Source organism: Neodiprion pinetum, chromosome 5 (assembly GCF_021155775.2).
Source record: "Neodiprion pinetum isolate iyNeoPine1 chromosome 5, iyNeoPine1.2, whole genome shotgun sequence".
NCBI lineage: Eukaryota > Metazoa > Arthropoda > Insecta > Hymenoptera > Diprionidae > Neodiprion > Neodiprion pinetum.
In genome coordinates this window covers 31,268,681-31,294,379 of record NC_060236.1, presented here as the reverse complement: position 1 = coordinate 31,294,379, position 25,699 = coordinate 31,268,681, and the positions used below count along the sequence as shown (strand labels likewise).

Below are 25,699 nucleotides of genomic sequence, written 5' to 3'. Positions count from 1 at the left end.
ACAGTTAAAGGTAACAAAAATTCGAACCCAGACGCTTATTTTTGCTTTCCAAATCATTCTATCCCGAAACCCTTTTTCGAGGATTTGAAACCAGTTAAAGGAGTAGCTGTAGGAATGATTGTATTCCTGTTACAATCATGTAAGTTTCCATAAAAATATCGACTAATCCAGTTTTAAATTCTCTACCATTTTACAGATCTACGACAAATTGAAAGACAATCTCAGTTCCCATGAAGTTCTCAGTTCTCTGGGATCTGTGAAATGGTTTTTTTTCCAAGAATTACTTATTCGACCGGGCAATTTATTCTGATAATAGCGCACTGGAAGAAGTTGATCGGATAGGTAATTTTCGGCAAATGAAATTTCAATTTACCTGCCACAGAAATGCAGTCACTAAGGTTCATGCCTCACGGCAGCTGTGCATAAGCTTGGTGAAAAACAATATGAGAATTTACCACAAAGCTTTTTTTAACTATGAGACAGAAGTGGGCAACTCCTGGCGTTCCCAGTGCGATCCCATTTTTTAGTGTAGTTCGCGATTTCGGCGATTCTAAAATTGTTTTTGTTGGGATCGAACCGATCACGCAGGTGATTCTCGTCATTCGGCTGTTCCCCCGTAATAGAGTAGTTGACAGGATAAAGTGCGCCAATTGCCCACTCCTGCTATAGGGGAAATTTACGATAGATCAACACTAAATGTAATTCTGAATTCATGCCAATGATGTATTTTCAAAAAATACTTACTTGTACGGCAGTTCAAGATCTTGAGTAAGGATGGTGAAATACTAGATCTCATGAATTTTAATGGAAAAATCTTGCAATGTAGTCATGTTTTAACGGCAAACTTGTTGTTTTCAGAAAAATAGACTAAATCTTAATCTAAACAGAATGCACCTGATAGCATGACAATCATTTTACTATTCGTGACATTATACAAACGTATTAAACAGTAAATAAGTAAAGTACCGATGACGAGTCCAAATTGGTATTTATTGAGTCAACGGTATACAAGGTGTCATTTTAGGCGATGCTGCTGGCATTGGAGGCGATTCTTGGCCACAAATCGGCGCACTCTTTAGCTACTGGGCCAGTGATGGCTGAGCCTTTCATTTCACCTTTATTATTCACAATAACACCTGCGTTGTCTTCGAAGTATATGAATACCCCATCCTTCCTCCGGAAAGGCTTACGCTGGCGGATCACCACGGCAAGCATAACTGCAATAAAAAAAAATTATTTTTTACTCCATCATAAAGTCAAATTTTCACGCAAATCTTTCAAGCCAATAGTATCCATGTATACAAAGACACAGCACGACTAAACGTAAATGAAAAGTATTCACCTAACCTAAAACAGACACTTGTAGAACTTAGAACATGCGTTGAATTGGGCAACAGCATGGCTTTGCAGTCGACTTTCATGATAACGAAAACAACTGAACATTGTCAGACGAATATATTAAGCCAGTATCGAGTTAAACGAACCTTTCTTTCTGAGTTCGGGCTTTCCCTTCTTAACAGTGGCAACAATCATGTCACCGGACCCTGCAGCAGGCAGTCTGTTGAGACGTCCCTTCACTCCTTGTACTGCGATTACATACAAATTCTTGGCCCCTTAAAAAGATATATCGATTAGATTAAACAAGAGACACAACAGATAGTGGCACGAGCGCAGCAAATCTTAATATGTGCATCTCATTGTGTACGCGCAGAGATCAATGTCAGTGGTGAACCACGAACAGGATGAAATGCGTATAATTTCATCAAGTACGAACATATCGGAAAAAGAAGAATGTGAAGAATGAAGAATGATGATATGGACGAATGGTTGGAATAAGGACGTGGACACGCATAGTATTGACTTACGATTTGGACTAACTCACCCGTGTTGTCAGCACAATTGATAACTGCGCCAACAGGTAGACCCAGAGATATCCTGAATTTAGCTCCGGCGGAACCACCACGTCCTTAAACAGAAATATTAAAGTTGATAAACATCCATGAGGATCGCGTGGTCTCCGTTTGTTAGGTTATTCCCGTGTTCCCGAGCAAGACGTACGTCGCGTCGTATCGTGTTGTCGACAGGCGGCAAGTATTTATCACGCATCTTATTTCATCGTAAGGCACAAATAACGTTAAATATACGTTTCGCATGACGCACACGTATCTTCCACGTTCGCTAAACACTCAAACGCGGTACGTCTCGCTCGGAAACGGCCGATTATTACGGATTTATTTCGGCCCAAACTCGGGCTCACCTCGTTTCGACATCTTGCTTCGTTTGAAAGAGGAAGTCTGGGGCGCTCGATCTGTACTGCAGACCCCAGATCCAACTTTTGACGCGCATCATTTACACGCAGCTGAATACCAGCTGGTCAAAATTCGTACAAACGCGATGTCCCCAACACTCGTGGATCAGAAGATTGTGGATACATAAGGGGATGAAAAATCATTGAGGTTTATTCTATCACCTTTACTTGATAATTAGAGGACTGGGTTAAGCTTATTGAAAATTTTCATGGCATGATTCTCGAGTACTTAATTTGATCCGTCAGCGGCCGTTCTGACATATCTAATTTTTGAAATAGCGCTGTGATCGATTAGTGTGCGGTGTGCGTATATAAATTTTCTCTAAATCGACTGTTTTCAGAATAAATCCTCAATTCGCAACAATTCATAAAGATGTTTTCAAAAGTTTACGAAACACTGGTTAGGAAAACAAAGGACCCTCTGCTCGGGGAGCATGTTATACAGACATTTGTCTCCGCCGTGGATTGCGAAGAGGTTATCGAACGTCAGCTTGGTCCTATCCCGACTTTTCGATTACAGAACATATTTTTCATTATAGCAGGATGACTCTCTAGCATCGACGCAGGGGTGCATAGCTATCTGCGGTGAAAAATATCTGGATATTCACGGTAATTTTAGTGAACAAACTGCATTATCACCTTCCGGTAGAATTTCAAAAATGCCCACATCTAACGAATACTTCGACTGCTCGATTCAGTAACTCGATAGCTCGACCTGCCGCAGACTCACGTTTCTTCTGCAGTTTGAAGCCCGCTTTTACTTAGTTGACTAAATTAATAAACGGAGTAAGTTCATCGCCGTCAAAATAATTGTCATAATGCCAGACGTTCTACTCTCAGATACGATAGCGATGGAGTTAGGAGGTAATTTTCAGACACTAATCGTAACCTCTTGAGATCTTACGCGTGCTTCGACTCTACCCTAACCTAACCTAACTTGACTCAGGTTATCTTTCAGAACAACGTTGCAACTTTATCGTGGCAGAATCTGTATTTAACACGACGAACCTTAACTCTTGTAAAATATGACGTATATGTAATCAAACCTAGTCAAACTTTACTCAAATCCAGTATATCAATTCCCCGTTGCAACCTAACCTAGCCTTGGTAACAGAAACTGACCTAACCGTAACCTAACACAACCTTATGTAATCCTGTTTGAACCCCTCAGAAATTATCTATGAATTTTGCTCTCCGACTATTTACTCTTAGCTCAAGAGCCTTGGCCGCAGCCGATAAAATTGTATCAGCCATATGAGGTCGAGCAAATCCTGCTCCCTGACAATGCAAACTGCCTGGCGGTCCAAGCGTACTTAAAAATGTGCGGTCTGGAGTTCCAAATTGAACCGAGAAGCAATGCGGAGTACATGTCTCCCTCAGGAAGAGTCCCTTTTATTCAATGTGGGGCTTTCCTTGTATCGGAGTTCGACCCGATCGTGTCTTTCATCAGCAGCAAGGGTTCTAGTCTTTCTGGAGAGCTTGGGGCAACTGATAAGGCTGACATGCGAGCCTACATATCGCTTGTTAATAATGTGCTAGTTAATGCTGAACAGTATGTTTGCTGGGTAGATCAGGCCACCTTGATTTCAGTCACCAAGCCCAGGCACGGCAGTGTCTATCCTTGGCCTCTCAATCATCTTCTTAACTGGCAAAAGCAAAATCAGATTACAAAGAAACTGAATGTCTTGGGCTGGTACAATAAAAGTCTTGACGAGGTATTCGGTGAGGTCAAAAACTGCTGCACAGCACTTGCCGAAAGGCTTGAAGGAAAAACTTACTTCTTTGGTGATGAGTGAGTATCTGACTTATATTTTTTACATTCAGCTGATACGGAATATAAATACTTCGTGGCAATCATAAAAATGATTGGAAGTACAAAAAAGATGCGAGATAATTGATATTTAAGACCAACCCTAAATTACAATTCTTTTTCCCCCAAGGCCAACTGAATTGGATGCTTTAGTGTATGGCCACATTCATGCCCTAACCACCACACCCTTCCTTCCCTCTGTCTGCGGAATGTCTGCAACAATAGGCAGATTCCAGCAGCTCATTGAACACTGTCGATTGGTGAACACTCTTTATTTCAAAAAGGAATCAGATATTTCTGTAGGCCAAGTGTATCTGCATGATACCATGTCCCAAGATTCATTTTGTAACTCTACCGGATCCCTTGAATCCCTTTTCCCTCTCACAGAAGATTCATTCGCCATGTTGAAAGCGAATGAAAAGAATGATTCCTTGGAAGAAACCTGCCATCTAGATTTAAAAGAATTTGTAATTGGTTAAAATCTTGGTAGTTTGATAGTCAATTTTTATTCTCACCAATTGTCAAATGTACCGATATTGTTTAAGACATGTGGTAGACCTTTAGAGCTTTATTATAAACTACTATCTACAAGTACGTGCAATAAAGTTCCATGCACTTTCAGGTCCTTCAAATTTCTTTCATATTTTAACTTACAACAACGTTTAAGATAAGATCTCGAAATTATAGCAGTCCAAATGAACTGGATGCTCTGGCCTTTGGACACATCTTCACCATCCTTACGACACCACTGCCTAACAATTCATTGGCTAACATCGTCAAGAGCTATCCGACCTTGGTCAACTTGTGTAAGCGAATCGAGGCCAGGTACTTCCAACGCACAGAGGACGACTAAATTCAGTCGATCAAGCCTCATGAGATCGGTGGCCTGTTGTAATCCTCAAGACTAAAATCTCCCCTACTCTTGAAAATTGAGAGATGGAAGATAAGTTGAATGAAAATGAAACAAAAAGTCAGGATTTCTCTGCTGAAACAGAACAAAAATCAATCCCTGGTTGTGAGAAATCCGTTTTACCGGTTTTCATTCGCATTTCAGAAGTAATTTTTTCAAAATTAATAAAGTTGCAGTTAGATTAAAACGGGCCACACTGTAAATTAGTGAATTTGGTTATAGTTGGTTATATATAACCACACTGCCAAACGCTGCGAAGAAATATTGTTCAAATATAGTGGAAAGATTCGTGAAAATGTCTGAGAAGCAATTTAACACAAAGTTAATCCTCTCTGCATTTATGCAATTCAAGGTACATTTTACCGATCGAAATTTGTTCATTTTACACGATTGGTTAAATTTCGCATTTTCTCCGACCATAGAATGAACGTTGATCGGTCAAATGCACCCTGAATTGCATAAATGCAGGCGGATTCATCCTGGGTTAAATTTCCCATGAAACATTTTTATGAATTCTCCCAGTATGATAGATTTGTATATAGTAGGTACAATAGTACAGGGCTACTCCAAGACTATTTTCTTTCTAGTTGGGATAACCTTGAAATAAGTAATCGACGCTGTGCATTTGTAATTATTGATTAGTCATCATCCTGATATAAGTAGTGCTGTTTTATTATTATAATTACCATATAGTTTGTACAAATCGTTATTACGAGACTACGTCTGTTACCTTTATTTATTTTTTTAGAGTGAGAATCTTTTTTTTAATTATTTTCCGTTTTGCTTATCGATTTGTTTGTCAACTGTTACTGTTTCCTGACATCTTGAATGGAAACCCGCCGTACGATATAAATGAATTATATATAATTAAAAAAAAAATGGGTGCCTGAGATTGCAGAAATGGTATCAACGTCAACTTGATAATAATGTATAGATATGCCAATAAACAGCCAAATATCAAACGAACCTATCAAAAACTGACGTTTCTCTTCCAGCCTTTAACCATTGTTGTGAACAAAGCAAAGCGTTCCTTTGTTTCATCCAACGCCCGTGGGATTTGCAAAATAATTTTTCGATATTTGAGAAAAATCGTACGATATCTATTGTGATCAGAATTCTTCACATCTCACGTTTGTCTTTGGAACATTAGTAAATACATCGATACAATCAAAACCTTTCGTTGCTATGAACATTACAGCATAAATATGAGTAGCAAAAATCGTATCAAGAAAATTCGACTGTATTAAATCTGTACAAAAGAGTTCCGAGCAGTGATGTCAGAGCTAGCGTGTAAATGATCTTAACGAGCTTACGATTCTGTTCCTGTTGATTCATCGCAGAAAAAGGATAAAACGGTTTATTGTTGCTACGCACGCAACAGAATAACGGCGATAGACTGAATCATCGCAAATTTAAAGGCGAAGTGCAGACTGTAAATTTAAACACAATAGCCATAAGTGTCTTACTATGGGCTACCTTGGTTTTAGCCGTTGTTTGCATTAAAAACAAAAACTCAACGAAAATCTCGCTCCATCGAATCTTCCCGAAGGAATATCTTCACCCCTCAAATCATAGTATACCATTATATTTTCATGTACACACAAACGAATGGTAAATCCGCCTGGGTATAGGCAATTAGCATTACTTTTTTACAACGAACACTTGCATGTTCAGAAACAAATTTACCCGTGTTGTGCAGACAGAAAAACAGCCAGTTAATGTGTGTCGAGATTGAAGCCTGCACCAGCCGCTCAACCATTGGAAGAGAAAAAGTATAGAGTTAATAGCCGCGATTATAAACGGAAACTTTATACAATTGATAATTAGCCAAGTACTACGCATGTATGTATTATGTACAAGAAATTAAGTTCGGATGATTGCGGCTCGGTTTTCAACATCGGGGTTCGTGATTTCCGGAGTCGGTCACTCGGTCACTCGGTGAGGCGCCTACTACCACCGTAATCTCCAGGGGGAAGTAGGTCGTTCCCATGGCAACACGGGGTGCATCGGCACCACGACCCCTCAGCTTCGCTCCTGCAATCCCGAAAAGGAGTCGCAGAAGGACGAAAAAGTGACTGTTAGAGGTGGGAACGGGGAGAATGCGTCCTCTTTCTCTTTGTACACGGCGCATGCTGCGTCAAATATCAATTACGCTCCTGTTCCTGTGCATACAAAATGGCGGACGCGGTGTTCTGTATCACGAGAATGCGATTGTTTAGCATTGCCATTACTAACGCTGCTGTCGTTATTACCGAATATGCAGGCACGCATTTCGGTGATTTAGCGTAATAGCGCATGTGTATCCAGGCTACCGCTGCAGCAGTAGCAGCGGCACCTCGTCGTCGCCGCGTTTTTCGCTCAAGGGACCTTGCGGGTAGGGGTGAAATGAAAATTGCGGAGGACGCGCAGGCGCAAATAACTCGGTGCGACTCGTCTTCGGTCCTCGCGCAGTATCACGAAGACACGGGCACGAGGAGGACGTCGCGTTTGCCCCCGCGTGCAGTAACGTCCGACTCCTCTGAGATCCTCCGATAGCGGTACAGCACGCCTCCTTCATCCGTCGTAATAACGCTTTGCGCACAGACCACACGTACTTTGAGCCGAAGCCTCTTCAGGTTCCCTTCCCTCCTTTTCATCGTTGAAAAGACTGCAACCTGCGATGCGACGAAAAACTGCGAAGGCGACGTAGATCTCAGCCGATCATGAGGCCCAAGTAAGCAATCCGCGGGAGACGGGACTTCTGCGTCTCATAAAAACAACCCCCCGTCGAGTCTCGGACTATCGATATATGCGAGCTTGAAGCATCGAAACGCGGGTGTGCAAAATAACGCGGTGTATTTGCAATAAACTAGGACAAAGTTTATGCCCGCGGATCGAAAGGACGGATTGAAACTCATGCCAACGAGTTCTTCGGTCAGTGGAGACGCGCCTGCGCGACCCTGACCTGCGCTTTTCTGTCTTATACTTCCGGTTCCTTTTCATCTTCACCATTAAGAGACCACGAATCACCCTAGCCAAATTTAGTGTCTAGTACCCTCATTCCTCCTTTTCCTTGCGGTCTTCACTGCATCATCTTAACGCGGGCTCTTTAACTCCGCTGTGCATACAAAAAAAAAACAGATATTTCGATTCCTTTGTGTAGCTCAATTTCTGAAGGTTTGATGCAATAACACTTCAGGATATCGGGATACCTTACTGCAAATTCATAAGTGATCTTCTCCGAATTTCATCTGGAGGAACATATAGATATAAAAATTTTGTTGCTAAAATATGCATACGTATGTATCCTTGTTTAAGAAATTGAGACAGAATCCCATGTAAATTTGCAGTAAGGTATGAAGCTTGGTACGGGAACGTAAATCAAACATTACGATAATTATGAGAAAAAATTAACTGATTGCATGTCACGGGGCACGGTTTTTATGAGTTCGAAATATCAATGTGTGTATATGCACGTACGTTTAATAGAAACGTCAGAACAGTTGTTAAGATAATTTTGACACTAATTTGCACAATTAATTTCCACTCGTATCATACTAGTTAAACGGTATAATATTCTTTTCAATAGATTTATAACTAGCCTAATAATTACGTATAAGCAGATGCTGTACAGGTTTCGTAATAATCGACACTTTGCATGATCGTTGGTAAATTATATTTTGTATGCTTTATTCTTTGAGCAGTTATTGTTATTCAATTTTTTTTTCACTTCAAAAGTGTTTATTAATTTTCTAAACAGCCTTGATTTTACCTCCCTCTGTTGGTTTTCTCTCTCGATATTCCAACAGATCGAACGTAGATTTTGTTAAAATTCAAGTAGTGTAGAATTTTTTTTAAATTGTAAGAACAGTGCGCAATATTGTTTCTGTTTTGGAATACATTGCTGCAGCACGAAAATTTTTGTAACTATATTAGAACACAAGTCAAAACGTGTACGTGCGTTATTGAATTTTCCATTGTCCTCGGGGTTGCCAAGGGGAAATTGACAAAAGTTACGATCAAAGTTTCATATTACCTAAAACGATTTCAAGGATAGAATTTATAGTTATTATGGAGAAACAAGTACATTTTCGTTTCTGAATCAATGAATCATCACTCATGTATATTTCTCCTTTGGGTGCGTGTATCCACAGCGTGAACTTGGGACTTGGGTAATAGTCTTTCGAATGAGATACGAATTAACATACACTAATCACTTCTCATTTTTTCCGGAAACTCACGGTCACGCTCTTTCTACCAGCTGCGCGCGTCGCTTGCTTTATTTCAAGTCGGATGGCGATTGGCTAACTTAAATTTGCTGACATTTAAATTTGAAGATAACAGCCTCCAACATTCCATCGCCGGTTCTCATAAAGTGTATGCACAGTCATGTTCATCAAAGCATTGGGCTTCTGGCTAACATATTTTCGATCCGAAATAAAATGCGTATTCGATTCTGTACGAATTCTGTGACTATGTCCGGCGATGCGGCCGACGTGAGATTGGGAGTTATTGTCACATAAGTTGTATGGAATCGAACTCGCGTTTTGTTTCGAACTGAAAACAAGTTATCCGTAAGCCCAAGGCATTAATAAACATTACTGTACATACATACATCCATCAGATAAATTCCGCAACACTCTGTATCACGTCTGTTCACCCAGCCATGGATAGATTACGTATACAAAATAACCTTTAATGACACCATGATATAGGGTGTTTGATCATGGGGTCACATGACCGATTCAAGAGTTTTTACGAGAATTCATCTAATTCTTTCGTATAATCATGAACCGATTTGTAATTTCTCGTGAAATGTTGGTGCTAACGTCGGTAAGTGCGCTGTGGTTAGCTCGGACTGTACAAATGTCGCATACATTTTTCATCTATTTATTTCGCCGCGAGACGGGCTTTGAGGTTATATTCTGCCGATTATTCGATTACTAATTAATATGATGAAATATCGGTTTTAGCTCGGCCATATCACTAAACATTTCTAATCAAATCGATAGTTCCCGAATAAATAAGATGAATTCCTTTAAAAAAACTCTTAAATCGCTCACGTGACATCACGCTCCAAACGCCTTGAGCCATGCCCGCGTTTTGGACAGCGAACATCGGCGCCGAGGAGGCGAGAACGGTTCAATCAATTCCTTCTTAGACATCGGGTCAATCTCCGCGGAATGACGAGGACAACGGCGGCACAGAGCCGCAGGTGGAACTCGAGGTGATGCCGAGGCTGAAATTAGCCGTGGCTGACGTCGCGAAACACCGGACGTCGCGCGAATGGTGAAAGAGAGAGAGAGAGAAAGAATTCACTCGGTTTTAAACCGGCACTGTTGTGTACAAAGTTTGGCATTCACGATGATTGACGACATCGAACGTTAATTAGGCAAATCAATGAATTCTACTTAGAGAAGTATTTCGACCGATATAAATCTCAGAATCGGTGGAACGTATGAAAATATTTGAAAATTCGCTCATACTATTACATTGCTACGTTGAAAAAGTATTCCTCAGAGAAATAGCTCATAGCTAATGAGAATAGTACTATAGTTCGTTGTATAAGGGATCTATAATTAATGCACTAGCTGCGCAAATTTGTCATATTTGTCGGTAACACGATAATCGCCTCTCAGGATGAAATATATTTCACTGACGAACGTTATTATCGTTCATATCTACCGAATACTGGTTGATAAATTGTATGCTCAAATTTCGTTTTACGATTTAGCGTCAAATATTGCACCAGCAAATAGATGCCACCTCGTGTCATTTCTCGCCAACATTACATTGAATATGTGCGTTTATCCCTAATATTACACCAATATAACTAGCCGTATGAGTTTGAACGGCACAAGTCAAACCATCGGAATTAAGTACGGATAGACTGTTCTGTGTCTTCTACAAAACAAACTTTGCACTCAAAATGGAATCGGCTTTGAATTACTTGTTCGAAAATGCTTAACCCTATTGCGTATGGTAATTAAAATGGCTGTCATGATTCGATACCTGTTCAGACCAATACAACGATAGGTGCATTTTATCCCCAGTTGTCAAAAAAAGTGCAGAAAGCATCGTCTGTAACTGTTATTGCATTCTGCTGCAAACAGTTGGATATCGAAAATTAATAAGTCAACTGCATCCCTTGTACCAGTAACAAGTCACTCAAATACGATATCGAAAGTACATACATATATGCTTGATATTACAGGCACTTCAGCGTTTACGTACTTCAAATTCTATCTGAAGTCCTCGACGAGCTAATTTGTTTCTCGCGAAACAACAACAGAGCCTCGTTTTGGAAACGTGAATAATCACAAGCTTCGCTAATATTGTATAACATCAATAATCCCGGCTGCGGGTATGACCAACACAATCGTTCCACGAACAACGATTAGTATATATATATATATATACTCTACATAATAGGGGGTGGTAGTGAATCACGCGACATTGATGAAAAACGGTGGAAAATAGTTGTCGCCTGGTTGCGGTGGTGGGATTTTCGTCGAACGGCGTCGTCGTGACCTTGGGCCATTGATATACGCTGTTATACTCAGCCCTTGGATCCGTGGCAACTAGCCGGTCTCATACATGCAGGTGTATAACACCCGTGTGCCCGGTATCAGTGATGGTTTGGTGTCCGTCGTCGACGCCGTCGTCAACGACGAAATAATCCGCTACACATCGGCTCCCGCGGTTACGTATATAATACCTTGCATACGCCTAACGCGTTCACAATTTAGATACACGTACGATTGGATGCGTCGTCCCGTCGCGTCGTACCGCGTCATTCGTGCATATGTAATTCAGCTATTAAGCGATTTTTACGGTGTATTATTAGAGGAGAAACGCGAACTCGTACGTAGAGTGCCTTGTATAAATACCCAGGGGATCTCGAGAAGCTGTAGCGTACCTATCATGTGAATAGTTACGTTTTAGAGCGTACGTATGAAATTGGGAATATAATATTATATCACGTGACAAAAGGAACGGCGCCGCGGCGGGTTGAAATGCGCGGTCTACAAAATAATATAACGGACTAAATTCACCACGGATAAAATGATGTTGTTAAGTTTGTTCGATTAATCGAATAATTGTTTTCATAGCTTATAACGTTCGTTAGCTCGGCGGCATTACGCGCGCGTACCAGGTAGAGGTGAGCTCTGTATATATTTATAGATTTACAAGCGATATCGCGCCGATGGTGAAGATTATTCTTAGAACGTCTTAAAATATATCCCTGCTTTCAAACTTATCGAACGAATCGCCCAAAATATATTACGCCGACGCACAGTCGTCCTACAGGAAGTTATTATTTACGTTGTCAATGCAATTTGCATAACCATATGCCAGTTTTGCATACCCCCTCCTTTACGCAATTAATACATAAAATCTTGGTCACACACTTCACGCTTATTATAGGTAGGTATAATACGGGTGCATTTTACAAAGGCTGCAGTCACGTCTCCGTAGGTGTATCTGTTATGCATACCGTGTAGGACTATATTCAAGTGTAAATAAATGTTGTAATAAATATAAATACAGATTCATTCATGGTAGCGACGTGCCGCTGCCAGGCCGTGGTATTTTGTTTTCGAAGAACGTGAGAAAAACTTCTTCGACGATTGATATTCTATTCGTAGACTGACGTAAGATTATATATCGAGAATTTCTGGTTTTCCCAATCGGCGAGGTTGAAACAGTGGTATGAACGCGTGTAAGTTACCCCCTATCTAGCGGTGATGATACCTGTCATGAAATAAAAAAAACAATCATGAAAGAGAACTACTTATCGGATTTTCAACCCTAATGACTGTTACCGAAACCTATTGTGACGCGATGTTCAGTACGTATTCTGATGAAATTTCGTTGCAAGCGGCTGCTCCATCCAATACACGCGATTCGTGGACGTAAATTGTCGATAAAATCCATGGAAACTATACAAGGAGCACGAACTCAAACGGATGTATTAACAAAACTTGTCACAGTAATTGTTTACATTAGGTTTATTTTTTCTACCACTAGCGTCGCCAGTGTTCCTGTTGAGCCGAAGTGTCATTGGATTCAGGGATGCTCACGATCGACTAGTTGATAATCTTACAATGTGATTCGTAGAAAGCTTTCTTCCTCCACTGTCTTCGGTGCATACGGAACATCAGTGCCATCATATCTCAGGCAGCTATTTGTTTACATGGAGCTCGTGTTCATTGTGTAGTCTCCATGATAAAAACAATCCGCTTGCTACAAGTATAGTCGCAAAACAAGACGAAGCTTGCTATTTCGAAGTGTTAATATGCGGTGGTGTGAGTGAGGACTCTCCGGTGGTCATTTCGATGCGCGGACGTGACAGAAACGATCGAATCATACCGTGTTTTCGATCTTGTAAACTACGTAAGGCTTTTTGTATTTAACTGGAATTCTTAAGACTCAACGTAATTGTCGATGTGTCGAGCATCGATGAAATTCGAATGCCCATCACTTTATAGCATTTGTGTGACATAACCTAAAATTTTCTGCATTGGATCTGTGTCATCGAGTCAAATGTGAACACAATATACGCTGACAGGATCGAGGTTTCAGACTAGTTATCGACTCAATTTTCGTCTGCATGATGCATTGTTTTACCGGTTTCACTAGCAAATAATTAGCATCGAAGATCGCCTTCGATTTTCAATTTTTCTCCCCCCTCCCTTCTTCACCGCCGCCCGAATTCTGATTCACAACTAATATATATTTCAATACAAATTCATTCTGCAATTTGCAATTTCCCATATCATTGAGTTATGCATGCTATTCAATTGTACATGTGCAGAACATAAATAACGCTGATCTGATGTTTAGATCTTAAAGCGCGAGACTGTGTTGGAATGCGCTAATTCACTACAATAAATAACTTTCGACATTGAGCAAAAGTTCTATTTGTTCTAACCATCATTTCTTTTCCTCTTTACCAACAACTATAATTACTATGATGCACATTGAGCCAAAGTTCTATATGTTCCAAGCATAATTTTTTTTTCTCTTTACCAACAATTATAATTACTACTGTTACACACAACATGTTGTGATGATTTATGGTAATTCGAAGAAAAAAGATGTCAAATATTTCAAAAATAAATTTCTTTCAGAGCGTTTTAAAAAATGCTGAATAGTGCTAACGAGGAAGATTGGCCAGAGGTCTTGCAGTACCCATGCCCGCCAGCCATACGACCATAGCGGGCATCTGCCTCTGTGAATTCTGTACTTACCATTCTGCGAAATCCCATCTTTTAAATAAATGACATAGAAAATAAATGAGCAGAGAATGAAGAGTGAGTTGAACTGTTTTGTTTATAAACTATCCGTACTCTCACAAACATTATAACACGTTGTGAAACAATAGGTAAAATAATTATTCATTGTCAATCCGAATATCTAAAAATTGATCTCATCTTCTCAATAAGAAAACGTCTCCTCTTAGTTACTTCAAACTGATTTAGTAACCTTTTATTGTGTTTCTTTTCCTGCAGGTGAACTTGTGCAACGGTGGAGATATTTATTAGCAGCTTATGCGGGATTAGCGGCTTTGGCCTTCGACTATCTCGATTACCAAAGCTGCTGACGTTTTTCCACAACTTTAAGTAAGCAAATCTCCTTATCACCGTTTTTCTGCAGTGAAAAATCTAGCATCCACAATCTTTACTCTAATCGAGATCTGGGATTTTCATTTTCTGTTTACAAAGTCTCTGCATTAACAATCTCTTTCATCTAAATTTTTGAATCCATGATATTTTACAGATTTAGATGTCCTGGGATTATGCCCTCTCTTCCATACTCAAGGCACGAACCCCTCGTTAGTGCAAAGTTGAGTAAATCAGTCCCAAATATGATAGGCGGGACGACAAATATTGCCAACGAATCCTGCCCCACATCCACGTCTTCGTCCTTGCTGTCAGTCTCCATTTCTAGTTTAACTCCAATCTCTACCCCCGCAGTTTCCACCGTTGCCTCCGATAAATTGGAACATCTGCATAAGACTCAGCGAAACAGGGTAAATAATTCTTCAGGCTTATCGTTTCGAACTTTTCACCTGTGTCTAATTAAAATAACAACTGTAATAATAATTAATCCCCACAGTCTCACGCCAAAATAAAGCTTCTAGTCAGAAGTCACGCGATGAGAGAGTCGACTTCACCCCCTAGAGAACCTAATGGTCTGCAGCCTGCGCAGGACGCAGAGAAGATCACAGCCAGGAACTCATCGACAAGTCCTGGCAGGCCGAAACCACTTAATAACAACAACGAACCAATTCTCGACGGCAATATACCAAGGTTGACAAGCGATGTTGAAACAAAAATTAAGGATTGCCACCCTGTCTCTCAGACCTGCCCAAACTCTATACGAAATGGTACCGATCATTTATTTTCTTTACCAATATTCATGAAACATGAAGTTTATGCTTTACGTAATGGAAAAAGGATCAGAATCTGTTCTCTAATCGCACGTTTATGTACAGGGCAACTTGGCTCCCCAGAAGCACTTCCGCCAAAGAACACCACGCCTGTTGTCGACGCGATTAAAACAGGCGCCAAAAGTCCGACCGAAGTTGGGAACTACAGTAGCTGTGGGTCGAACACTTCTCCTGGTCTTCTACAGACTTCGTCATTTTCCAATTCACAGCAGACCTCAAAGTCGAACCATGGACTGCAACACTCGCCCAGGAGCACAAATCTGGCTCAGCAAATGCACAGCAATGAGAGGAACAGGGGGGACCAAACAAAGTCCAACTCTACCTCATCATTGTCATTCACCTGCAATGTTCCCTGTTCTAATCAGTGTGGAAACAGCAGCAACAACAACAACAACAATAACAACAACACCAACAACAACAATACCCTCTCTGTTAGCAGACCGGGGTCTAGGCACAAAATGCGACATCGCAATGCTTCACAAGGCAGCTTCGAAGCTACTTCACCCAGTATTTCACGAGGTTTGTTGTGTTTTCGTGTCCACCAAATTCCTTGATTGGTATGCCTCGATACCTTCGGCGTTTCCTTTGCCGCAAAAAATGATCAAATCCCTTACCGTTTTACAGACAGCAGCACAGAGCTATACACCGATAGCACGGGCATAGACTTGGAGCAGTTCATAGGCGATACGTTAAATCGGAATCAAAAGGACCGCACAGTTCTGCTCCGGATCGAACGTGAGCTTGTCGATTTTGCTCGAGACAGACAGAGAGTGTGTCATAAATTCCCCAACATGTCATCGTACAACCGGATGCTTGTACATCGCGTTGCCGCGTACTTTGGCATGGAGCACAATGTCGACCAAACTGGCCTCTGCGTCGTTGTTACGAGGACGAAGAATACCAGGATCCCGGACACGAGGTTCAAGGAGAGCATTAGGGACGATATCGTCCTCAACGAGGAACCGAAACGCAGCATATTGAAGAGAGACTCGAACTCCTTTGAGGAGAGTTTCAACTTCAAGTCACCGGATCGTTTCATAGCAGACTATTGCAGGCGCAGTAAAAGTTTCGAGGAACGAGAGGAAGAGTACGAAAGAGCAAGACGCAGGATATTCAAAGACAGCAGTGTCGAAAGCACTGAGGCAGCATCCTGGCCATGGTCGTCTGCTGAGAGTTCGGACGCACTCCCCAAACCCAGGATGTCTCACACTTTGATCTCTGATCACCGCAATAGGTAAAAACATTTTACAACTGTGTCATACAGGTATCTAAAGTTGCGTGAGGATTTATCGGAACTTCATTGAAATTCGTTAAGATTGATAGGGATTTTATTTCGGTCTTCCAGACAACCAATGCTCCTAAAGGTGGAGTCCTTTCACGAAAATGGATCCCAGCGCCGACCCTCGGTCCCAAAGTCTTATAGCTTTGGCGGATATGCTGCAGGAGGCATGCTCTCGAGAGATAACAGCATCACTTCCACACGAAGCGCCGGTGCCCGACTTACTAAACAAGGTTGATGCACCATGTTATTCATCTCTTTTAAAAATGTCACCTTCGGAGAACATTCATTCGCAAATATCAGTATCTAAATAATTTGGTGAATAAACGAGTAATCGGGTATTTCGGGACATTTCAGATTCAGGAACGAGTACCTGCTCGCGTTTGAGTCCGTCCAGTAGTGGTTACAAATCCCAGAGTCAGCGAAGCGATGCGACAATATCCCCCTCGCCATCGCCTTCACCAGTGATGCCTGCAGGACAGAGCCATTCCCAAATTTCAGGTCAAGAGCCGGTGCCCTCGAGTCCTAACGGAAACGGGCAGCAGACCGTCATCTGGGCAGTTACCGACATAGCGAGTGTTCCGGTGGGCAGCGTGATAATAGATCCGCAAACCAACCTGACGTATAAGAACTCAGACGGCTCTGTGTATCGTTTCGATCCTGAAAATCCGCCGCAAATATTCCCGGATCGTGATCGAAGGGAGAAAAGAGTATCTGGAGAAACTGAAGAGGAGGAGCAGGAGGAGGAGGAGGAAGAGGAACGGCCGGTAATCGAAAAAAATTGTTTCCCTCCTCAAAAAATTACGGAGCAACACAAAAGGCGTGCGAGACATGAAAAGAATAGCAGTCAGGCAGCTGCGATGTTCACCAATTCTGCAACCTCACCGAATCCCCCATTTGATACAACGACCACTCAGGTATCTCAACAACTTCCTGTCCCACGAGCGCAGCAACAACAGCAAAGAAACGGGGGACAACATACTCTAGTCAAAAATTATGCCCCACACGTTTACACTCATGGGCCACAAATCCACCCTCAAACTCCCTATGCGAGCTACGTGTCTCCCAGCTCACAGGCGAACAATCAGAGCGTTTATCTGATGCATGCTAGACCCTCATCAGCTATAACGATATCCCCTTACCAACCATCCACCCAAATTCGCGTCGAGGGAAGCCCGCAGGTAACCGAACGCGGAGATATGATATGCTGCAATCAAAATCCCATGATCGCGAGTTACCAGATTCCAGGAATGCAGCCTGGGATTCCTCCACAACCTTACGAGGTGAGAAAAGCCAGGAATTTCAAAGTGAATCTTTGACACCGTCGAACCTCGAATAAAAAAGTTTGATGGAAAAGAATCATCTGCTTTTCATACGTGTGTAAAGTAGAGTTTAAAAATATTGAGACCATATTTTTTCATTACCTTTAAAAATGATAATCACGAAAGTTATATGGAATTGAATTTAGCTGTTTTTGATACGGATAAATATATTTTAGCATGGGTGACATGATACCTTTTTTCAACCTGTTGTCTCTGCTTCAATTTTGTTTCAAATTAAAGAAAAATTGTATCCGAATCACTTTTCGCTGAACTATGGCAATATGATATGAAATGAAGAAAAATTCCATGAAACTTTCCCTTTTCAAATCATCATAATTCAGTCTTCAATAAAATATGCTTGTTTAACTGTTTCAGGAGGTTGCTGAACTCTCTGGTTCATTTATTGGCATGAATTTATATGACCAGAGGGGAGCCGGCGACGGCCAGTCTGTTGCTGTGACTTCACAACCTTACCAGCATTCACCACAAACTCAAAATCCTGTGCATCGCACGCAGCCTGGCTCCCCTGCCTGCTGGCAATCGCATACTAGTCAAATTCCAGTGAGTATGAGTCTTTGGCAATTACGAAAAAACAGAAACTACTCGGCCTTGGAAAATGTTTCAGAAAAATTTTCAGGTATCGAAGTAAATAATCATATCGACAACTTGATTTGCTCTTATTATGTAAATCATCTTTTTCTTCTATTTTCCGATTATAGTTACGTGGTAATAACTTGATACAGGTACAACCAGCGATGTATTTTGTACCTCCGTCACCAGCGGGTATCTCAAATGGTCCAACTCCTGTCGACGCAAGGCAACACCTCCAGAGATTCGCAGCTGCTTATTCCTACAATCACCCTAGTGGTGTGCCTACGCCGACAAATCAGGCTGCTTGTGAGTAATGATTAAAATTTCGTTAACTTTTCTATCGTATAATTAATGGAATCTATTTTTGCAGCTAGTTACGTCGGTGGGTATCCAACACCGACGATACCGGCCATGCCTGTAATTCCTGGTATGCAGTCACCTCAGACAGAGTTTTCTTATCAACCTACGACGCATGTAATACCAACCTATTATAACACCGGACAAGCCAGCATGCAACCCACCCCTATGATATACGGGGTCCCAACGCCACCGAACACGCCTTCGAACAGTCAGGTATTTTCATAACATCAAATTGCTCGAGTGGAATTACTTGAAAAGTTTTGGTAGCACAGAATGAGTTATACCCTCGATTTCTTGCTACTTTAAATTCGTAATTACAGATGTCCAGTGTAGCCCCTCTGATGTTCGTCAACTCGAACGGCTATCCACCCTCAGCTTTGATAGCGGGTAGTACATTTGGGCATCAAGTTGGAGGGGGCGGTGGACAGTCGGCATCTTCCTACATGGGTGCATCCCTCGTTCCAAATGTCATGTTGCGGCAGACAATTCCTGCGGTGGGTTCAGAAAAAAGAGAAAACGCATGAATATACACTAAACCGGTTACTGTAAAGTTTTATTTCTATCGAAGGGGCGGTAGGGTGATATAGGACATTGCACGATGTTCACAGGTTAGCGGAATAAGAGCCTCCACGCAGTCTAGTCTTCAAAGAACAAGCAGATCACCCGATGCTGGACAGGAAATATTTGGGGTTGGTGGAAGGGACAGGAATCCACAACCCCAATATCAAATGCCGTTATGCCAAGGCGTTCACATCGTTCAAGGTAAGTAACGCAAATTACCTTGAAGTCTGCTCTGCACTTTTACATATGAAAAATATAAATTTGTACGCTACATTCGGATTTACATACGTTTATCGTCTTTGTGCCTTCTTTTTCCACACTCTTTGAACAATCCGCTTTGCCTCGGTGCAATTCTCAGGTGTCCCTGGTAATCCCAGGCTCCAATATGCACCTGCACCATCTCCGCTTTCTTCACAAGGATGCCCCCGACCTTATCGACCGCCGTCCTACACCGCAAGCACCTCGAACGAAGGAGCAAGAAATCCAGTTGACAATAGAAGCCAAAAACCGCGAAAGCACAGGTAGTAAAGCTCTGTAATGTGACGTGTAAATATAGGTAAGCTTATCAACGGCGTATCATAAGAATTTGGTTTCATTCAAGTTTTTTTTCTCTAATTTTATGTTCTTTCCATTTTTAAGAAAATTTTCTGGTACATGTAGACTCGATAGAACAAAACTCGATCTAAAACGACGATAATTGATGATTATAAACTATGTACAATTTTATCTCCGCAACGTTTTCAGACCACGTACGACATGATTCTGTTAAATGAACTTGACTGCATTTTCATTAATCATTCATCAACGAAAATAAGTAAAAGTGAATAGCAGGCATCCCTATAATGCTGGATTTGATCACAGCCTGAAAATTCAATTATACGTCGTACGAAATAACGAGAATCTACCTGATAAACAGGACGCAGATGAAAAAACAGCAAAATAGTACGAACAAAGAAAGAAAGGAAGTGAGGAAACCGTTCGAGGATATGGCGTTATTTTACAAAATAAAGAATTACATATACATACATATAGAAAGCAAGGTAAACACAAAACTTGCGGCACAACTAACGAAAACCTACCTTAAAATATATTCTAGATTGAAAAAAAAAACACGTATGAAAAAAATTCCTATGATATCCGCATTATTATTATTACTGTTAATATTATATTTTTTATTGTATGTGTCTGTATGTATAAACAAATGCATAAAATTATTTAATTCTCATTCAAGTTTACACAATGTATATAGATATACATATATTATATTTACATGAATGCATACATATGCATATTATTATTATTATTATTGCCGTTGTCATTTGTGGCGTGAAAGGATGGTTACATATATATAACGAAATTCGAACAATTCACGGAAAAAATATGAAATACGCGCTAATGGATCTAAGATTTTTATTAAAAAATTTCATAGTTCAGATTATATACATATACACATACATGTATAGTATACTTACCATGCATATTTCCCTAATACGTAATAAAATAAATCATTTGTCAAATGTCCACAAATGCAAATTCCAAAAAAAAAAAAAATTGCCAATATCATTCGGAAATATTATTTCACAAGCAGGTAAAAACCTGCGCCTCCAGGCACATCCCACTATTTGGACAATTTCTTTGGAACAAGATAAATCCAGCGATTATCATTCAAGTAGCACGGATTTACCATACCTTTACGTCGTGTCTCGTTGTCAGTGTATATTTAGATTTAAAAAAAAAAATTTGCTGGTTGCACGTTTCACACGCTGGCTTCGTATCATTTTCAAATTTTGCTATTGTACTTTGAAGAACAAAGAAAAGTAGTTAAAGAAACGCGGGCGTTCGCTAAGAATATTTGAAATTTTTTTATATAGGTAGATATACGGATCAATATATGTTTTTAAATTATTGTTATTCAGTTTTTTTTTTTTTTTAATGCATGTCCCTCTATTCGAAGATTTTTAATCAGGTGAAATTACTTTTCATGTACAGCAGTATTCTATATTATGTTAAAATAACTTTAGACTTTTTTGTTCTTCCATTTATTGAGTAATTTCTTGAATTTCATGACTTGTTCGATTCTTTTGATGAGTATTTACTGATACTTTCTCGATTGAAAACCGTCTACTGGGTCGAACAAAAATATTCAGTAACATCTATATTAGTTTCAGAGTATGGTGAAGACAATGTGTGATGTGTGCAATGTTAATTTTGAATAATCCAAAGTGTGAATTTAGGCTTAGCGATAAAAAGCAAAACTGTGTTAGATAGAATAATCGACAACTAATGTAACGCAAAAGAAAAATTAAAAAAAAAAAATAAAAACTCTGAAAAAAATAACGGCTATTGTAGCAATAGAAATAATTACTCAGTCCAACTATCTACAATTACGATTTTCTATACCTATATGTATGTATGTTTAGAAATGCGATAGAGAACGTCTATGTATGTATATAGCTAAATATAAATTGAGACAATTTAGACTTTGTAATATATTGGTAAAATTAAATTCATTTTTTTCTCAGATTCTATTATAAGTCGTTTATTGATATTCAAATGGCAAGCAGTTTGTAAGGAATTTTAAATCTCTCAGTGATTATTCTTATTAATTTCACATCAGTATTCAAATCGTCATCTATTATACAAATCATTTACAAATATAGTACTCAATTATCATATGAGCTTATCACTATGATGACATGTAAAAATCAAATTAAAAAAAAAAAAGTTGAAAAAAAAACAGAATTAGATGCAGACGACTTAATACCGTCTTGTTTTATTGCTGGCATCGATGTCGATTAAAAGTCGTTCGTTCAATTTGCATGAATTTATTATATTAAAACAGCCTATCGGAGAATCAACACACAGGTTCCGTATACCGGTTCCATCTTGGCTGTATCTCATTCGCATTTTCGTATACCTATCCCTTGTAAGCATCATTGTTTCTATGTAGACTGTATCTTCGCTCTGTGAAAAACCGATTAAATACGGCCCATTGGTAACCACATTGCTAAACGCTGATGCACAATCCGAAAACCAAGTAGCAGGGTAATTTGAAAGATCTCCTTGAATCCAAACTTGGGCATACTTTGGATTGTTGCAATCTGTAATAAAATACGTTGATCGAAATAGCGGTAAGCAACTCAAATGATTGGATTTATAGGAAACTTGAATGATGAAATAAACTGGTCAGGCAAAGTAAAATACCCAGGTTTCGTTTTTTCATTTTTTTCACAATTAGACATTTGAATTAACTCTATAACTACTGTAGACAGTGCTATGATAAAAGACTTATTCTCATCATATAAAACGATTATAATTCTCCAACCTCTAAGTACCAGAGAAATGCTGCATATAGTGCTCTTGATACTGGCATGTTAGAACCATATCATGTCCCATTTGTTGTTGCCACTACAGGTTGCCATTAGCCTTCGGCCTCCTCCCTAATAGTAAGTAGTACCTAATTAATGGCTTTAAAACTGCTACTCACCAATGATGTAAGTTGAGTCGTTCCACCACGCAATGTACTGAATAGAAATCGGTTTGGTTGCAAGCGACGATGCGTTACGAAAACCCCGAAAGTCACAACAGATTGTTTGCCAATTATTTTTTCTTGGGTCGTACGTGTAAAGTGCCGACTTGTAGATCATCAGTTTTTCATTATATTCGACCGTCATAGGTACACTGGTGAATTCCTCAGGAACATCCGCCGCCTTGCTCCATCTATCTATTGAGCAAATTAAGCGGTGAAATTTTGTCAAAGAATCTTTAAATTGGCAATAAACGTATTTTCAGTTCTTTCTGAATTTCTTTTCATCTAACATTCTCACCTTGATGAACGTTGTACACATCCACAGTTGAGAGTTTAAGACGGCGACGTCCTACACCGCCCATCACATAGAGTCTGTTGTTCAAAAATGCTACTGCCATGTGTCGGCGTGGTTCCCGCAAACTTGAAACAACACAGAACACTCACTTACAATGCTTTTCTCATGATTATGAATATGGTTTAGAACTATCGAGGAGACATAAGCACCTGGTGACGTAGTACCAGGACTTTGTAATCGTAGAGTAGCGCCATATTTCCTTTTCAAATAATCCTGTACCGATCCCATACTCTCCACCAATAATGTAGATGTCATATCCTACAATTTTAACAATAAATCAATGTGAAGTCACGGTTTTCACCCAAGACCAATTCTTAGAGCTGGATCTCTTTGAAATTCACTCTCTGTTGAGACCTGAGGCTTACCTCGCCCTACAGCCTGCCTGCCTTCGATATTCTTGGTAGAAACGTTGGAAAACTTAGGTATTTCAGCAACTTCAAAGAATTTACTTCCATCCCAACAATAAATACAAACTTGCTGCTGGTTTTCACCAATCACTTTGTATCCCACAACACATTGTGCATTGCTCTTCAACCGTTGCTCATTGATTTTTTTCTGTAAGACATGAAAAATATTAATAATAAAAGTAAACGACAGGAAAAAATTTAATGTTATATAGTCAATCATCTAATAACCCGCGTGCAGCTTGCAACCGGGAATAAAATTATTCCGTACCGTGCGATCATTGTCCAAAGCATCTTTCTCCAACAACATAAATGGAAAATGTAATTTGAATCTGTCGATTTCGCCGGATGGAACATTGCGCTCCAGCCACTGTTTAGTTATTTCGAGAAGAAAGTCGAGAGACGATTGGTTGCAGGCGCTTCCTACCAGATCTAAAAACTCTTCTTCGGGAAGTTCAAGATAGGTGGAACAATGCAGACCCTCAGAGAGGTGTTCCAGGCATGAAGCTTTGGCGAGATCTCTGAGAACCAAGAGATTCAACTCTTTAGCCAATCGCCAGAACTGGATGGATTTTTCGGGATCGAGACGACGGCAGGCAATTATGTTCGTCAAATCTTTGGTGAGTTCCTCGGCGGCGAACAAAACGCCCAATTCGAGCAACTCGGGAACGTCGTCTAAGCTGGAATACTGCGAGGCGTACCTTGAAAGACTGCGTTTGACGCGGCGAATATCGGCGAAGGTGGAATTAGCGCTCTCAGAAGTCCAGCTGACAAATGTCTGCACAAGAGAAACCATACGATAAGATGAGGTTACACAGACAACGGTTAATTTATTGATTCAACTTACCCGCAATGTTTTTGCATCGATTTCATAATTGATACGGTGCTCGGTGCTTAGAGTGTCGCAAAAATTTGGCGAGAAGAGAGACGCGAAGTAATCGCTCTTCGACGATAAATCATCACGGTACGCTTCTATTCGCTCTTCCCCGAGAATCAAGGTTACCCGCTCCTTCGTCGTTTCCATATTCAGGGATTTCAGGAACGTCACAGTTACCGGTACATGTGATTGAACTTTGTTTCCACGGAACACTGATATTCAAGACACTAACCGTCATTAGTCCTCTAGCATCGAACACCACTTGTTTGAATCAACGGTTTCAACCGTTTCAACCCATCAGCCGTTATTCTATGTGTATGCGAATCAAGTTCAGTTGCCCCCCTCCGCGCCGCTGGCTGATGACACTTCTGCTTGTTTATAATCATGCTTTTGCTTGATATGATACGGCAAATGCAACCGCAAAAATATGCGCAAAAACCTGATTTGCATACATTTCTTTAAGTAACTAGCAGATGATTATCAAAACCGGTTTTCTTCGTGCAGCTTCTGCGAATTTTCAGGAACTTCTAGCTGCTAGACTAATCTCGAAACCATTGAAAAATCTATTTGTTTACATCATGGTTTACATACATTGACCAACCTCACAATGCGGCACCTCCGACGAACATTCGTCTGTGATATTACTTTGATTGATCAAGAGCAATTACTCTTTAAAGTAATGATCAGTGGCTAATCTAATGCTGACATTCGTTCACGCTCAATTACACTTGTTGGGTAGTTATTTTGGATAATCGAGATCCTGCCGGCTGCGTCATGTAATATTCATTTATTTTACTTGGTTTGAATTTTTACTGGTGAGAGTTGGTAAAACTGCTGCGCCATACCTGCGCGGAGTTTTGGTGGTTTCAATTTCTCGGTGTGCAACTCGTCAATGGAATTATTCTTTGAATATTTCTTCACTAAGTGAAAAGCAGCAGTGTTCATATGTAATTATAAA

At 40.3% G+C, this 25,699-nt stretch overlaps 4 protein-coding genes across 16 annotated transcripts; 2 read left to right on the top strand and 2 right to left on the bottom strand.

The window, feature by feature from the left end:
• Nucleotides 1–969: 969 nt before the first annotated feature.
• Nucleotides 970–2,404, bottom strand: RpL23 (ribosomal protein L23). Its single transcript, XM_046627968.2, has 4 exons — nucleotides 2,258–2,404; nucleotides 1,883–1,966; nucleotides 1,485–1,613; nucleotides 970–1,217 (listed from the first exon to the last, which is right to left on the bottom strand). Exons 1-4 carry the CDS (start codon nucleotides 2,268–2,270, stop codon nucleotides 1,021–1,023), a joined length of 423 nt encoding a protein of 140 aa, XP_046483924.1. The 5' UTR covers nucleotides 2,271–2,404; the 3' UTR covers nucleotides 970–1,020.
• Nucleotides 2,405–2,996: 592 nt separating this feature from the next.
• On the top strand, nucleotides 2,997–5,994 carry LOC124219809 (metaxin-2). 3 transcript variants are annotated; one of them, XM_069136612.1, is made up of 4 exons: nucleotides 2,999–3,172; nucleotides 3,521–4,100; nucleotides 4,249–4,378; nucleotides 4,791–4,820. In XM_069136612.1, the coding sequence occupies exons 1-4, from the start codon at nucleotides 3,127–3,129 to the stop codon at nucleotides 4,803–4,805; spliced, it is 771 nt and encodes a 256-aa protein (XP_068992713.1). In that variant the 5' UTR covers nucleotides 2,999–3,126; the 3' UTR covers nucleotides 4,806–4,820. The 3 variants fall into 3 exon arrangements, with proteins under 3 accessions (XP_046483916.1, XP_068992713.1, XP_046483918.1); XM_046627960.2 differs by having other exon boundaries at nucleotides 2,997–3,172; nucleotides 4,249–4,798; XM_046627962.2 differs by lacking the exon at nucleotides 4,249–4,378 and having other exon boundaries at nucleotides 3,005–3,172; nucleotides 4,806–5,994.
• Nucleotides 5,995–7,491: 1,497 nt separating this feature from the next.
• On the top strand, nucleotides 7,492–22,535 carry LOC124219803 (cAMP-regulated phosphoprotein 21). 8 transcript variants are annotated; one of them, XM_046627937.2, is made up of 15 exons: nucleotides 7,492–7,741; nucleotides 14,142–14,324; nucleotides 14,523–14,633; nucleotides 14,791–15,043; nucleotides 15,130–15,400; nucleotides 15,509–15,982; nucleotides 16,088–16,697; nucleotides 16,809–16,975; nucleotides 17,100–18,025; nucleotides 18,440–18,625; nucleotides 18,784–18,961; nucleotides 19,026–19,228; nucleotides 19,336–19,509; nucleotides 19,624–19,777; nucleotides 19,935–22,535. In XM_046627937.2, the coding sequence occupies exons 4-15, from the start codon at nucleotides 14,810–14,812 to the stop codon at nucleotides 20,099–20,101; spliced, it is 3,744 nt and encodes a 1,247-aa protein (XP_046483893.1). In that variant the 5' UTR covers nucleotides 7,492–7,741; nucleotides 14,142–14,324; nucleotides 14,523–14,633; nucleotides 14,791–14,809; the 3' UTR covers nucleotides 20,102–22,535. The 8 variants fall into 8 exon arrangements, with proteins under 8 accessions (XP_046483893.1, XP_046483898.1, XP_046483897.1 ...); XM_046627941.2 differs by having other exon boundaries at nucleotides 7,548–7,565; XM_046627940.2 differs by lacking the exon at nucleotides 7,492–7,741 and adding an exon at nucleotides 11,750–11,955.
• Nucleotides 22,194–25,280, bottom strand: LOC124219808 (kelch-like protein 18). Of its 4 annotated transcripts, none has more exons than XM_046627959.2 (8): nucleotides 24,712–25,273; nucleotides 24,566–24,642; nucleotides 24,136–24,385; nucleotides 23,826–24,015; nucleotides 23,610–23,718; nucleotides 23,404–23,525; nucleotides 23,064–23,300; nucleotides 22,194–22,677 (listed from the first exon to the last, which is right to left on the bottom strand). In XM_046627959.2, the coding sequence occupies exons 1-8, from the start codon at nucleotides 24,886–24,888 to the stop codon at nucleotides 22,334–22,336; spliced, it is 1,506 nt and encodes a 501-aa protein (XP_046483915.1). In that variant the 5' UTR covers nucleotides 24,889–25,273; the 3' UTR covers nucleotides 22,194–22,333. The 4 variants fall into 4 exon arrangements, 2 of the variants coding, with proteins under 2 accessions (XP_046483915.1, XP_046483914.1); XR_006883465.2 differs by adding an exon at nucleotides 22,902–23,016 and having other exon boundaries at nucleotides 22,531–22,677; nucleotides 23,198–23,300; nucleotides 24,136–24,642; nucleotides 24,712–25,280; XR_006883466.2 differs by adding an exon at nucleotides 22,912–23,016 and having other exon boundaries at nucleotides 22,531–22,677; nucleotides 23,198–23,300; nucleotides 24,136–24,642; nucleotides 24,712–25,280.
• Nucleotides 25,281–25,699: the final 419 nt, after the last annotated feature.